This window comes from Cynocephalus volans, chromosome 8, assembly GCF_027409185.1.
Source record: "Cynocephalus volans isolate mCynVol1 chromosome 8, mCynVol1.pri, whole genome shotgun sequence".
Taxonomy (NCBI): Eukaryota; Metazoa; Chordata; class Mammalia; order Dermoptera; family Cynocephalidae; genus Cynocephalus; species Cynocephalus volans.
In genome coordinates this window covers 118884586-118898985 of record NC_084467.1, presented here as the reverse complement: position 1 = coordinate 118898985, position 14400 = coordinate 118884586, and the positions used below count along the sequence as shown (strand labels likewise).

At 47.8% G+C, this 14400-nt stretch overlaps 2 protein-coding genes across 2 annotated transcripts; both read right to left on the bottom strand.

The window, feature by feature from the left end:
* Positions 1 to 58: 58 nt before the first annotated feature.
* Positions 59 to 3730, bottom strand: FCER1G (Fc epsilon receptor Ig). Its single transcript, XM_063106976.1, has 5 exons — positions 3648 to 3730; positions 1220 to 1311; positions 1020 to 1055; positions 556 to 576; positions 59 to 410 (listed from the first exon to the last, which is right to left on the bottom strand). The coding sequence occupies exons 1-5, from the start codon at positions 3694 to 3696 to the stop codon at positions 348 to 350; spliced, it is 261 nt and encodes an 86-aa protein (XP_062963046.1). The 5' UTR covers positions 3697 to 3730; the 3' UTR covers positions 59 to 347.
* A 611-nt stretch (positions 3731 to 4341) lies between these two features.
* NDUFS2 (NADH:ubiquinone oxidoreductase core subunit S2) lies at positions 4342 to 12646 on the bottom strand. Its single transcript, XM_063104949.1, has 14 exons — positions 12527 to 12646; positions 11753 to 11859; positions 10063 to 10253; positions 8305 to 8425; positions 8015 to 8127; positions 7686 to 7760; positions 7445 to 7522; positions 7216 to 7301; positions 6895 to 7014; positions 5764 to 5893; positions 5379 to 5474; positions 5127 to 5210; positions 4930 to 4987; positions 4342 to 4737 (listed from the first exon to the last, which is right to left on the bottom strand). Exons 1-14 carry the CDS (start codon positions 12619 to 12621, stop codon positions 4700 to 4702), a joined length of 1392 nt encoding a protein of 463 aa, XP_062961019.1. The 5' UTR covers positions 12622 to 12646; the 3' UTR covers positions 4342 to 4699.
* Between the last annotated feature and the right edge of the window lie 1754 nt (positions 12647 to 14400).

The following is a 14400-nucleotide window of genomic DNA, read 5'->3' as shown; positions in this document are numbered from 1 at the left end:
AGAGGCTGAATGTATATATGATAAATGAATGAATGAATGGAGTCCAGTCTGTGGCAGCTTTATTGGGTATACTCCCTTCCCATTGTTGAACAGGAGTTCAGGATGGGGAAGAGAAGGATGGGTGAGAGAGTGAGACTAGAACATAAACATCAATGAACAGCATCTGAGCATTAGTCCTTGACAGGAAGGAGCAACACTGGTGTACTTTAATTTGGTTCATAGCATCATTACAGGGGTAGGGTCAGCTGGCATTAACAGCATGGAAGCATATGTAATGTCAATCAACCATGAGGGCTGTGAGAACTGGAAGCCAAAGAAGGATGTGACCACAGGCAACTCTTCTAAAGCTACTGTGCTGGTTTCTCATGCTTCAGAGTCTCATAAGTCTCCTGGTTCTGGGTGCTCAGGCCCTGGAGATGGGAATCAAATGATATCAGGAGCTTGAGCCCATTACACGCCCCCACCTACCCCCACAGACCCAGCCCCTTCCAAAGGTCACTCAAAATCCCATAGTCTTCTGCTGACTTCCTGGGTGGGGGAGGCAGGTTCACTTACCGTGTAAACACCATCTGATTTCTGTGGAAATGAAAAGGGCAAGGTATTAGAGACCCACACCTCCTTCGGGGTCCCTCACCATCTTCTTCCCCACGCAGGGAGGTATCAGGCCATGGGTGGCTAGCCGCCTTGGACTAGGGAGCACTCACATGGATGCTCAGGGACATGAACACACACTTGATCACATGGCCACGAACACACGCACACAAAACATAGCACACAACTCTCTCATGTATTCATTGTCACCTGAAGCTTGATTCTTCCCTGTCACCTGCCGAATATTTTACTTGTGGCTTGGCTAGGTGGCAGGGTGGGTAGGGTGAGGTGGGAGAGGGCCTCTGAGGTATATGCAGATCAGCACCTGAGACGCATGCCCTTCCAGAGGCTTCAGACCCAAGGCTAGAGCCCCAGAAAGGCTGAGAGTCTGAAAAATTGTTGATACCCAGGTGTAGCAGGGTCCATACCTCATAGCTGGCTATAGCTGCCTTTCGCACTTGGATCTGGAGTGGGGGAAATGTTATCAGTAAAGGGGAAGTTAGTGGCACATCCCATTTATCTCCAAACTTTGCGGGGTAACCCCGTTTTATTCCCTCTCCTTGAATTCATGCTGCCACCACCCTCCCACTTCTCCTTCCAGCCCTCACCCACCCTGCCCCTGCCTTACCTTGAGGCGACAGTAGAGCAGGGTGAGGACAATACCATACAAAAACAGGATAGCATCCAGGATATAGCAGAGCTGAGGCTCTCCCAGTGCCGCTGAGGGGACAGAGGGTGTCCTTGTGGTCAGGAGCATCAGGAAGGGTCTGGTGCTCAGAGAGAAGGGAAACGGCTCTGGGAGGTGGGATAGGGCCTGGGGGGAGCCTCTGGAGGAAGAAATTCCATCTTCCTCTCTGGACACCTATTTCTCTTACCTTTCCCCTTTCTCCTCCATAGGAAGTGTCAAGGGTCCTACTGTGATGGGACTTACATGTACTAATATTTGAGGACTTCCCCCTCAGTCCCCAACCCTGTCTTTTTCTTTTCTTTTTTTTTTTAAAAAAGATGACCGGTAAGGGGATCTTAACCCTTGACTTGGTGTTGTCAGCACCACGCTCAGCCAGTGAGCGAACCAGCCATCCGTATATGTGATCCGAACCCATGGCCTTGGTGTTATCAGCACCGCACTCTCCCGAGTGAGCCACGGGCCGGCCCGACCCTGTCTTTTTCACACTGTGGGTCAGGCATCACTGAGCACTTCATCCACCTCAAGGGACCCATCTAAGTTCACTGGGCTGAGACCAAAACCTCAGCCCAGAGGGGTAGGGGGAGGGAGAGGCAGTGGCAAACTTCAGCAAAGAAACCACAGGGGTGTCTCTGCTAAGTCCTGTGACCTGTGGCTGAGGGCTGGACAGGAAGGATGTGAGCTGGGGAAGGGAGGGAAGGCAATTACTCTATTATTGGTCATCTCCTAGCCTCAGCTTCATTGCTTTCTGTCCCACAAGACACTTACATATGTGAAAAATAAAGTATCCCCTTTCCTAGGCCTTATAGATACCATTGGCTTTGCACACAAGACTGGGGGAATGACCACAAGCTATACGGATTCCATCTCCGGCTATTCTGTCCTGTTACTCACTCTGGGCCTCTGAGAGGGGAAGTTTTGTGCAATTAAAAAAATCAAATAGGGTCTGGGCTCCAGAGATTGCTCCTGGCCCCCATGAGAAGGACTGGTCAAGTACTGACATCAGTCAAGTACTTTCTATTCAGATATTCTTTCACACACACACTATTGCATAAACCTCAAAACTACCCTGTGAGAGAAACATCATCATCGCCATTTTATGCATGACGAAACCAAGGCTCGGAAAAGCTAACTCATTCAGTCTTACAGAGTTAAGCAACAGAGCTGGAACACTAATCTAGGTTTTCTGTCTCCATAGCCTGTGCTCTCTTCTTGTTATGCCGCAGTACCCCTTCTCTCTCCTCATTTTGTGGCAGCAAACAAGCCACTAACTTAATGCTTCCCTCCACCTTCTCAACTTGGCTGGTGGAACTCCTCCCAACTCGTTCTTTCAATTTCCCACTTCCCTCAAGCTTACTAACTTAACCCCCTCCTCCCGAACACCCAGCTGCCACCAACCTGCTTTGAAACACACACAGACACCCTTCCAGCATAGACAACCCAAAGGGAGCAAGTGAGAGTTTTTAAATAGAGTGACTGGAGCTTTAGAGCTGCTGGGACCTTCCCATTACTGCGCCTATTTCTCAGCTGACACTCAGGTCTCTGGCACCGGGCATTTCATGCTACCCTCCCTCATATCGGCTGTTGACAGAAGGGTGCGTTAGTGATGACCCACAGAAACAGCAATCCCACCTGTTTATCTCAATTGCCCTGCCTCACTCCCAAGCACAAGGACAGGTTGCTGCCTTACTAAAGGAGGCTTTGTATATGTAACCAGCTATACGTCGGCTCCCAGCGCACCAGACCAAAGGCACCCCATGGGAAATGCTGATCCTGGAAAAAGCTTTTCCCCAGACCAGCTCTTCATTTTTTTTTTTTTTTTTTTTTTTTTAAGATGACTGGTAATGGGATCTTAACCCTTGACTTGGTGTTGTCAGCACCACGCTCAGCCAGTGAGCAAACCGGTCATCCCTATATGGGATCCAAACCCGGGGCCTTGGTGTTATCAGCACCACACTCTCCCGAGTGAGCCACGGGCCGGCCCAGACCAGCTCTTCATGCCATACAACCATTCCTCTCCCCTGCCAAACTGATACTTTATATCAATCCTGAAAAGACAAAATTAAGTCCGGAATGAGGTAGGAAGTGGACAAGGAGGGAACTGACTCTAGTGCCCTGGGTAGGGGCCAGAGAGGACCAGCCTCAAGGTATCTGTACCTGTCTCAGTGCTCCCCACCCCCACTTTTTTTTTTTCTTTGTATGGCTGGCCAGCGCATGCAGGATCCAAACCCTTGACAACCAGCTGAGCTAACTGGCCAGCCCTGTCTCAGCCCTGTCCCTGTGCCCACCTGCCCACTGTTGGCCTTTCTTCTTCTGTCCCTTGATTCCTACTCTGGATCCCAGCTCATTGTCCCTCACCACACCCTCTCACCTGCTTGTTCAACCAAAAGGAGTAAGAGCAAGATCACTGCTGGAATCATCTTGGGCAGGGGGTTGAGGGGCCGTGAGGTGGGGATCAGACGCTCTGACAGCACCACGCAGCTGTGCTCAGCGCACAGTTCCCTGACCACAGAGCTCCCCCCTTCCTGCCACGCCTTCCCCCACACTTTGGCCCCTTCCCCTTCCTGCACCAGAGACTGGGCGGCTCCCGGAAGGGCCAACCAGGGGAGCTGGGAGATCTGGGCTCTTAAGGCTCAGCCCTTCAATGACCAACCCTCTTAAGCCATAAAGTAAGGAGATTTTCATGCTTGGGAAAGGCTGTCGACATCCACTATCTTTCATTCCACCCCTGCTCAGAGATACATCTATGATAAAATGCCCCTCGAGATGCCCTTAGACCCCATTATAGCCCTTTTCCTCCTACCTAAACTTTATTCCCAGTCTTAATTTGAGGAGGTTACCAATATGTGCGGGCAATGAGAAGGTCTGAGCAAGGGGGAACTGAGGAGAAAAGAGGAAATGGGGAATGGAGAAGTAGGAAGGACAAGAGTCAGAGAAGGGGGTGGAGATGAGCAGGAAAAATTGCTAAGACCCGAATCTAACAGAAAAATGGAGGGTAAATGAACACTCTTAAGTTTCTCATCAAAATGAAGGACAATAAGACGCCGAGAAAAACATACCAGAAGTTTGGGCATAGGGGCCACAAGGCAGCTAATTTATTATAATTTCTTCTTTGCTAGTACATGAACAGAAAGCCTGACAGCTAAGTGTACATGTACGTGTACACACACACACACACACACACACACACACACACACACACACACACACACGCCACAAGGCAGCTAATTTATAATTTCTTCTTTGCTAGTACATGAACAGAAAGCCTGACAGCTAAGTGTACATGTACGTGTGTGTACACACACACACACACACACACACACACACACACACACACACACACACACACACCCCCTCTCCAATAAGGGATAGGCTCTGCAGAGGAAGTTGATAATCAGAGGAGATCAAATGCTGTTCCCCTGCTCACCGATCTACTTCTCCAAATACAATATCTTGGGTACCTAGGAGGTCAGAAGATGGAGAAAAAAAGTGGTGTTACCTAAGATCCAGAACTCATTACTGTGCCTAAGAGATTAAGGACTTGGGCCTATGCTCATAGTCCACATTGAACAGGAAGTGTTCAGTTTCTGTCCCCAGTGTGAGTCCCAAACCCCCTTGTCTAGGAAACCTCTACTACACAATAGGCCTCATACCTATGATGGCAACGACATCTGCCAACATGTGTCCCTTAGACATCTTGTCCAAACCAGCCTGGGGAGATTGAGATAGCAAAGTGTTAGGCAAGATTTGCAAGGTGGGAGAAGGAAGAGAATTCATAAAAATCTCAAGCAAGATTAATAAATTATTGGATTAACATACTGGAGTTAGAATCATTGGAATTGGTTCTTACCAGGTGTGCAAAACCAGGAGCCTTGATCTTGCATCGATAAGGGCGGCTGCTGCCATCAGATACCAGGTACACCCCAAACTCTCCCTGTCCAAGGAAGAAGGTTGGGTGCCTCCATTAATAAGAACAATTTTCTTTGCCTACAAAACATCTCTGTTCATCCTCATGTCCTCTCACTGATAAACGAGCATCATGTTAAACATCTACCTCCAGTCCCCCACTCCATATATGGTCTTTTCCTTCCCATCCTCTCACCTTAGGAGCCTCAATGGCAGTATATGTGGCTCCTGGAGGAACCTGGTAGCCCTCAGTATACAACTTAAAGTGATGAATCAGTGACTCCATGGAAGACTGAAGAGAGAAAAAATGGAGCATAAAAAAACCAGATCCAAACTGTCTTCTAGGCCTTCTGCCAGCACAGAAAATAATCTCTCCCGTCAGAGAGACTAAATACCCACATGTAAGTCAGTGAGCAGAGAGGATACATAATAAAACAAGAGAGCCACGGGAGGTTAAGAATCTTATACAGTGAATTCCTTCAAAAAGAAAATCTGAAAGGCAGGACTTAATACAAGGATACCCCTCCCCAGACACTGGTCCTCTTCCAATACTCCACACTTTCCCTTTCCCTGCAGCCAACCTTCATCTCTGCGCGCTTAGGTGGAGACACTTTGGCATCATCAACCTTGATCTCCCCAGGAGGCATTTTATTCAGACACTGTAAGATGATTCGAAGGGACTGGCGCATCTCCTCCACTCGACACAGGTACCTGAAGTAGATGAGACAGACTTGGAGCAAGAGAAGTACAGTCAGAAGAGTAGGTATGTCCTGGGACAGATATCCTTTGGCTGACCTCAAAAGAGTTAGGTTTCTCACTCTTTTCTCCTAGTACAGCATCTCTGCTTGACTTGGCAGCCCATATAAACCCTGCAGTCTTTTGATTCTACTATTGGGTACTTCCCCAATACCTCTCAGATTCTCAGACCATGGCCTGTGGTATTATTTCCCTCTTTAATTACCCTCTTAAACACTTTTTGGACTACACAAAGGGTGAAAGTCAAATGAACTAAAAAACAAAAACAAAAAAACAATACAGTAGCATGGCCAGTTAGCTGTTGGTTAGAGTGCAGTGTTATAACCCAAGGTCACAGGTTCAAATCCCCATACCAGCTATCTGCAAAAACAAACAAAAAAAACCAAACAAAACCACACAGTAGTAAATCTTACTCTGAGTCAGTAAATAGGAGTGAAATTTGAAGCTTAGAATCGAATGGAGGGTCGGCCCATGGCTCACTTGGGAGTGTGGTGCTGATAACACCAAGGCCACGGGTTCAGATCCCTATATAGGGATGACCGGTTAGCTCAATTGGAAGAGTGTGGTGCTGACAACACCAAGTCCAGGGTTAAGATCCCCTTACCGGTCATCTTTTGGAAAAAAAAAAAAAAAAAAAAAAAAAGAATCAAGTGGAAAGAGAACTGGAACAAGAGGATTCTAGTCTCAACCACTACTAACAGAATAATCCCAGGCTAATCCCTAACTTCATGCCTCAGCTTTCTCAGCTATAAAATGCAGCCAAAACTAGTTCCATCTAAGACAGGGATAATGTAAGGGATGCTAAACGTGAAAGTGCTTTGAAAAGCAACCTAGTTTAACACACACAAGAGTTCCCATAGACATTGGAAAGTAGGGTAAAGAAGAAAGTGGCAAAGAGAAAAGTGAGGTCAGGGAAACTAGCTGGACAATGAGCTAAGAGAGAATTTGGGCCTCACCTGTCATAGCAGTCCCCTCGAGAACCAATAGGAACATCAAACTCCACCTGGTCATAAACGTCATAGGGCTGGGTCTTCCGCAGGTCCCACTGAATGCCTGAGCCCCGGAGCATCACTCCACTGTAGACAGTGTAATGGGAATAAAGACCACGCTTCACAAACCAAGAAAGGAGGCACGTTCTCCCTTAGTCTCCCCTTTTCCTCTCCCACACTTGGGGTGTGGGATACAAACTCAAAGCTTGGCAAGAAAGCCAAGATATTAGGCTAGAACTCCCCCACTTCCACTCCCATCCCTAAAGAGAGAAGTTATATTCCTCCCACCTAAAGCCATAGTTAAGCGCATCTTCTGCTGTTACAACCCCAATGTCAATTGTCCGATTTCGCCAGATCCTATTGTTGGTCAGCATCTATTGATCAAGAAAACCGGTGTGTTAATACTCTTCATTACATTCTTCAACTACCTCAGTCTATTTCTTTACAATGGGGACTAAAACCCCACAAGCCCTTCTTGGAGGAAAGGAGAGATTTTTCCCATCAACTCCTATCTTACCTCCTCCAACTCATCAATCCGAAGAGAGAAGTTCTTAGAAAACTCATAAATGTCATCCATAAGCCCAAGGGGTAGGTCCTAGAAGCCAAAAGGAGGTAATATTGAGTATAGCCTCCACTAAGGAGAGCCACCTTCCCCCAGGGATACAGGGTTAGTTTCCATCAGCCAGCACTGCCCTCTAGTGGCCAAAGAGGAAACAGGCCTGAACTAGAAGTTCAGGGAGGCAGGGGGAGCAACTCACCTGGTGCACTCCTCCTGGCCGGATGTACGCAGCATGCATTCGGGCTCCAGACACTCGCTCATAGAACTCAAACATCTCGAGAGGACACACTGGGAATTAGTGGCAAAGTCCTGGGCCCCTAAGTTCCACAACACAGTGGCCCATTTCCCTGCCCTCTACTTCCTTGTGCCCAACCAATCCCTCATGACAGAGGGTTCCTAAGAAGATAACCAAAGTTAAATACATCTTCTCCCCCTAAATGTTCACCTCATGTTCTATTTTTAATCTCTTGTTTCCTTCACACCTTCTCTACTTCCTTCCCTATTCCTATCCTTTCTTCACTCTCATACCTTTTCTCTTTCTTCAAACATCCAGAAAAAAGGGGTCATAGCCCCAATGTCCAAGGCATGCGTGGTCAAAGCCATGATGTGGTTCAAAAGCCGTGTGATTTCTCCAAATAGTACTGTAGAGCAGTGAAGAGAAGAAGTAAGACCCAAGGATCCAGGCTGACAGAGCAGTCTGGGCAGAGCCTGGTGTCTGAATACTAAGCTTGGGTTCAGTGCTCCTAAGATGGGGAAGGGTTGGGGAAGGCACTGTGCAGCGGTCACAGTGGGCCATAGGAAGGAGGGGCAGGGCATACCTCGGATCCACTGTGCCCGGAGAGGAGGCTGGATGTTTAGCAATTTCTCCACAGCCAATGAATAGGCCTGTTCGTTACACATCATGGACACATAGTCTAGCCGGTCAAAGTATGGAAGGGCCTGGGAAGAGGGAGGAATATGGGTCACATCAAACAGGCACAGGAGCCCACAGTCAGGCTGCCAGAAGCTTTGCCCTCAGTGGGCATCAGAAGTTGGTGCTGCATAAGCCTTCCTAGTCTCAGGAGCCCCAGCAAGGCAGGATGAAATATCCAAATAACCAGTACTATGCTGGTAAATGTTTAAAACTGGATCTCCAAAGTCGGGGGAAGACCCTGATTTGTCATGTTTGCCAATTTCCATAGTAAAAATACTCCCACCACAGCCAGTTTTAAGCTAGGTAACTGAATGCAGCATTGGGAAGAGTAGCACACCATTACACAAACACAATAAAAGTAAATATATCAAGGACATAGCATAGTAAAATGTAGTAAAAATGCAGTAAAATAAGGAAGTGACAAGTTTTGAGTATTTCTTACCTTTGTTTTTAACGTAATTATATAATTTTTAATAATGGTTGTATTCAACAACTGGCTTACAAAATTCCTGAAAGCCTAATAATCAGGCTCTTGTGAGCCAGTACAAGCTGGCTGCAGCATGCCACTATCAAGAGTCCTCTGGTCTGTTGTTTCTTTGTTTTGGGCAGCTGGCCGGTATGGGGATCCGAACCCTTGACCTAAGAGCCCTCTGGTCTGAGTGACGCCTCTGCCAAAGAGTGCCTCAAACTCTTAAATCTCCCTCTTTTCTCTTAAGTCTCTTAAAACCGAGATATTGAAGGAGAAAGGTAATCGGTCTTAGAAGTATCTGGGAGTGAGGAATTTAAGAAAGAATGAATACGAGGTAGAAAATGTCTTCCCCCAGAATGCCAAAAAAGCTAAGCCCTAGCTGTCTGCTGAATTAGCTTCAGCTTCCAGGAAGAAGGTGGAGCTAAGATGTCCCTTTTGGGACAGACTGTTCTTGTCCTGATGTCACTGTGACGTGAGATAATGCTACAGGGGTTAACCCACAGACTCTGGGACTAGAAATCATCATTGCCTAGACTCTCTGGGTGAATCGCACTCTAGTCACTGTTCATCCCAACATAGGCTGGGTCTAAATCCTAACCCAACCATCCTATTATCAGGACCTTCCTTCATGACAGTAAGAAAAAAACTTCAGATTTCTATCCCAGATCCAACTCCTTCAAATCTGACCCTTAGCAGTTGGGTCACATAGTTCTCCTAAAAAACGGTAAATTCTGTCACAAACCCCCTCGGGGTCACTGTGACTCATTGAGGGTTTAGAAAACAAACTTAAAACAGCTGGAATATACAAGAAGCAGCTGTTAATCCTAGAGAGCTGACGTCTCTCTCTTCTTCCCCTGCCCCTAGGGACACCAGTTTTGACGCACTACTATGATATAACAGCAGGGAAACTGAGGCACCAGTGGAATGGTAAAGGGGCCAACCAAAAGTCAGCCAGAGAAAAGCCTGGAGTGTAGCTCCAGCTCCAAAGCACTGCTGCTGGATAAACCAAATCCAAATGACTCAAAGAATCCCCTGCCACCTCCCTCCATCTTCTCAATCAAAACTGTCCTAATAACCTCAACAGACCATTCCCCTCAACACCCTCCCTCCCCTGAGGTTCTGGTGGCAGCAATCTGGCAAAGACCCAGGCTAAAGCCCAGATCCCATCAACAGACCCTTGTTCACCCCCCACACCTGCAGATATGTCTTGTATTCAATGAGCTTCTCAGTGCCTCGGTGCAGGAGCCCGATGTGAGGGTCACACTTCCGTACCATCTCCCCACTCAATTCCATCACTAGTCGCAAGACTCCATGAGCTGCTGGGTGCTGGGGCCCAAAGTTCAGGGTTAGGTTCGACACCATTTTGTCCTTTGGAGGGTCCACATCTGAGAAGTGGGAAATAGTTCAGGGCCAAATGGTAATTCCCTTGGAGACCCCCATGAGACAGCAGTAGTTAGCCTCTCCCTATAGATCTTCCATCTCATCATTCTATACCTTGTTAATATCCTAATATCCAATATAACCAGGAAGAAGACCATTAGATGGGAAAAAGGAAAGGGAGATCTAAACTTTCTGATGAGAGGGACCATGAATGTCATTCTTTCCACGTCTTCCAGAATACCTTTTTAAAAATAATAATAATAATTAACACTTACATAGCCCTTATTATGTACCAGGCACTATTCTAAGCATCATACTTACTTTAATTGATTCAATTTTCACAACTACCATATGAGTAGTAGGTAACTATTATCATCCCCGTTTTATTGGAGAAACTGAGGCTGGAGAGCTTAAATGACACCTCCAGGATCACAGAGTTAGTAAGTGGCAGAACTCAGCCTGTCCAACTCCATGGTCCAAACTCTTAACTACTATGATATATTGCCCTCCAAATGTATCCGATGAATATATCTGATGATTGGCCAACTAATCAGGAAACATATATTTAATGCTTACTACTACTAAATGACAATTCTTACCTTCAAGAAGCTTTAACTTTAATTTAGGAAATAAGTACATGTGAAAAACTCATAACACAGGTCAAATTTATAAGTTACCAAGTTAAGTGGCTTAGCCATTAAGTATTAAAGGAAGGAAACAACACTGTGAAGACTTCATGTAGGTAGGATCTGAGCTGGTTCTTAAATTCAGAAGATAATATATATAGGTAGAAGGAAGAAGAGGCATGCAGGCTATGGAATCAACACATGCCAAATCTTAGAAGCAAGGAAGGAAACATCTGTAGAACTCTTATTAGGACTTCCCAAGAGGCAGAAGATTACTGTCGGGAGGCAGTAGCGGGTAGTGGGTTCAATGATCAGTACACTAATACAATTAACATTTACAGAGGACTTAATGTGCCAGGCACTACATCTCAATTAATCCTTATAATAATGCAGATACTTTAGTCACTGGTAAAGAAGAGTTTAGACTTGAAACCAGAGCCCACCTTTTCAACCAAAATTCTTCCCGTGGGCTTTGAAGACAGACCAACCTGAAATCAGCCTGTGTGTCCTTGATCAAGTTTTAATCTCCCTGTACCATAATTTCCTCACAATTGGGATAATATTCTTACAGGGTTGTTGTAAGGATTAGATGAAATAATGCATACAAAAATGCTTGGTACATGATAGGACCTCAGCTATTGTTTTGGGTATTTGGGTATTGGTTGGTACCTATTCTTTCCTTTCTTTTGGAATGTCCCTCCTTTCCTTCTCTACCTGACAAATACCTGTTATTATTACTATGTTTATTGAATTGTGTGGTGAAAGAAGCAAACATAGTAGGGGCTAAAACTTGCGTAACACAGACAGCTCAAGAGCACTTAGATATAAGCTTGCAGCAGGGATGGGTGTGGATTGGGACAGGAGCTCTGGGCACTCACCATTCCAAGGGGGAGGCTTCCAGTGGGCTGTTTCCTTGGTAGGAAACATGACAGCTCCCCCGAACTGCTTTGCCCATTCCACATCTGGTTGCCATTGTTGAGCACCTCTGGGGAGTTAAAGACAGATCCTAGACAAAGGGCCTGAACAGGGCTTTGTTCCTCTGTTCCCATTCACTCTCAGGTGGGCCCAGGGAAGGGTGTTCTGAATTCTTCAATGCCAAGTCACTGACACAGAGTTAGTACAGCTTTGGCAAAATACGCTGGAACTCTACAGGTTCCATTGCTAATAACAACTTATTCCTGAAATCACTTCACCCATCACCCTTGTGCATGTAAAGTTGGGGATCCTAGCTCCTTCATATTTTTATCATATTCATAGTCCCAACCACTTGAATATGAATGTGAGAAAGGTGTTTATTCAAGGTCAACCTAAGACTAAGAAAAGAAAGAAAGAGAGAGAGAGAGAGAGAAATCATTCTGGCTTCTTGGCTGAGCTCTGCTCAGGTATGACGGGACAGGTGCACTCAAATTACTAAAGTTGAGGGGCAAGGTCTCCCACTCCACTAATTTCACCTCTGGCAGAACAAGTTCAAGACCCTCCCTCGGCCAGAGTAGGCACCACTGCATACTGGACCCTGAGAAATCAGGCTTGAGCGAAGGGGTCACGGGCCTGGGTCATTCTTTCCCAGAGGGTCACAGGGCCCGTTGAGTATCCCCAGACTTAAGAAACCCTAGCCTTGGAGAAAGCGCGTCAAGAGTTGCTCTCGGTCTCACCTGCTGGGCTGAATCGGCAGTTGGACCCCAGTCCCAGGCCGCAGCACCTGGGCCGCGACGCCCCGGAGGCTGCACAGGGACCTTAACGCCGCCATCTTACCCGCTGCAGACTGGGGAAAGGAGAACCGGGCGGAAGTGGCTACAGCGCGCCTCCTTGAGGGCTTCTCGCCTATTGGTATAACGGAGCCGCCCTCTTGGAAACTGGCGGGGTCGTCAATCACTAACGACAACATCCGGGTTCTGAGCTTCCGCTTCACTTGGGCTTAAATAACGGTGACTGCCGTCATCTTTACTGAGGGTGGTTACTCCCACGGCTACTGGCTGGCTCTGGGAGGCGTGAGCGAGCGAAACTTGCCTCTCCTGCCAGAGGCAACAACGTACTTCGCGCCCTCTCTCCCACATTCGCGCGGGGGTTCCTTCCCTACTGTCTTCCGCCTTGGCCGCCCTCCTGCTATAGTTCTGCTCTGTGATTAGGTCTGAGCCCTGCTCTTCTGGGGCAGCCCCAGGCTTTGCCAATTACCTCCCCATACTGACTCCAAAAGATTCTGAGCGGGGGTGGGGGGGAAAGCTGGCCTTCCAGATGTCCTGAATCGGGACAGGAGAAGGGGCCCATGTGGGGCTGGGCGGGTCTGAGAGCTCCCGCCAAATCCAAATAAAAAAGATAGGATGCCAAGGCCACTGGCATTGGTGGCTCGAAGCGGGTGCTGGGGTGCATGGGAGCCATGGGGATGGAGAAGTTCTCTGTGGGTGACCCTCATATTCAGGCTTCCTGAACCTACAGAGTCACAGACCCAGGAAGTGCTCTTAGAGATGACTCACACCCTACTTCCATGCTGGATCCATCTCTTTTCTTTCATGTCTTTCTGGCCCTGCCACAACAACATAGAAACGTAGCACCAGGAGTCTGATCCCAATTCTATATGGACAAAGACCAGCCTTGGAGGCTAGTTCCTGTTCTCTCCTTCTGCCTCCAAGCTCAGCTCCAGCTGGGCCACCCACCCGTTGAGTTTGTACAACTCTCCCACCCTGAGCCTGGAAAGAGGCCTTTTCCAGCTCTCCCCTAGACAGGTCCCTGGGACACAGCCCACCAGTAGCACAGCAGGGTGGGGCAGACAGACCAGGGGAGTGGCACAGACAGAATTCTTAGCAGCAAAGAGAGGGAAAAGCCAGACTTTTAGCCTGAGAATTGACCTAATGGGAACAGTACCAAAGGGTGGGGCCAGATCCTTGGCTATGGGAACTGACCAGGACCTGGGGTAGACAAGGCAGCTCCTACAGAGCCAGGAAAGAGGCCTAGTCCCCCTACCCTCCTCATTCCCCACCCTTTCCCTGAGCCTTCTCTCCCTCTATAGTTAAAACTGTAAATATAGTGATGGGGGGGGCGGGAGGACTGAATTTATTTGCTTTAATCTAGCCTGGGAGATGTCAGGATAGACTCTGGGCTGCTTGGCCCTGGGGGCAGCTTGAGCTGGGGTGAGGGCCCCTGAGGGGCTGCCTAGGACACTACATCTTTTGTGCCTTCTCCCTGCTCCCAACACCCCCCACACACACACTGCTGCTGCCACTCTAAGGCCCTTTGTCTTTCACTGCTTAGTCACCCTCTTTGTCCTCATCTCAGATGGGAGGGTGGAAAGAGGCAGTAAGATTCCTCTGGTGATAGCTCCTCTTGCCCCTGCCCCTTCTGGTCTCCCATCCCTTGTCTGACTCCTCCAGCCCCAGCCTCCTCCACTTAGGACCAGGGTCAGGGCACGTGGTGGGTCAAGAGTTAGGTCTGGCAGTCACAAGGGTGGGTGATACAGGAAGTGATGGGCACCAGGGCAGGTATTAGAGACCTGAGCAGGAAGGGAGGGGGAGAGGAAGTATTCTGACGGATG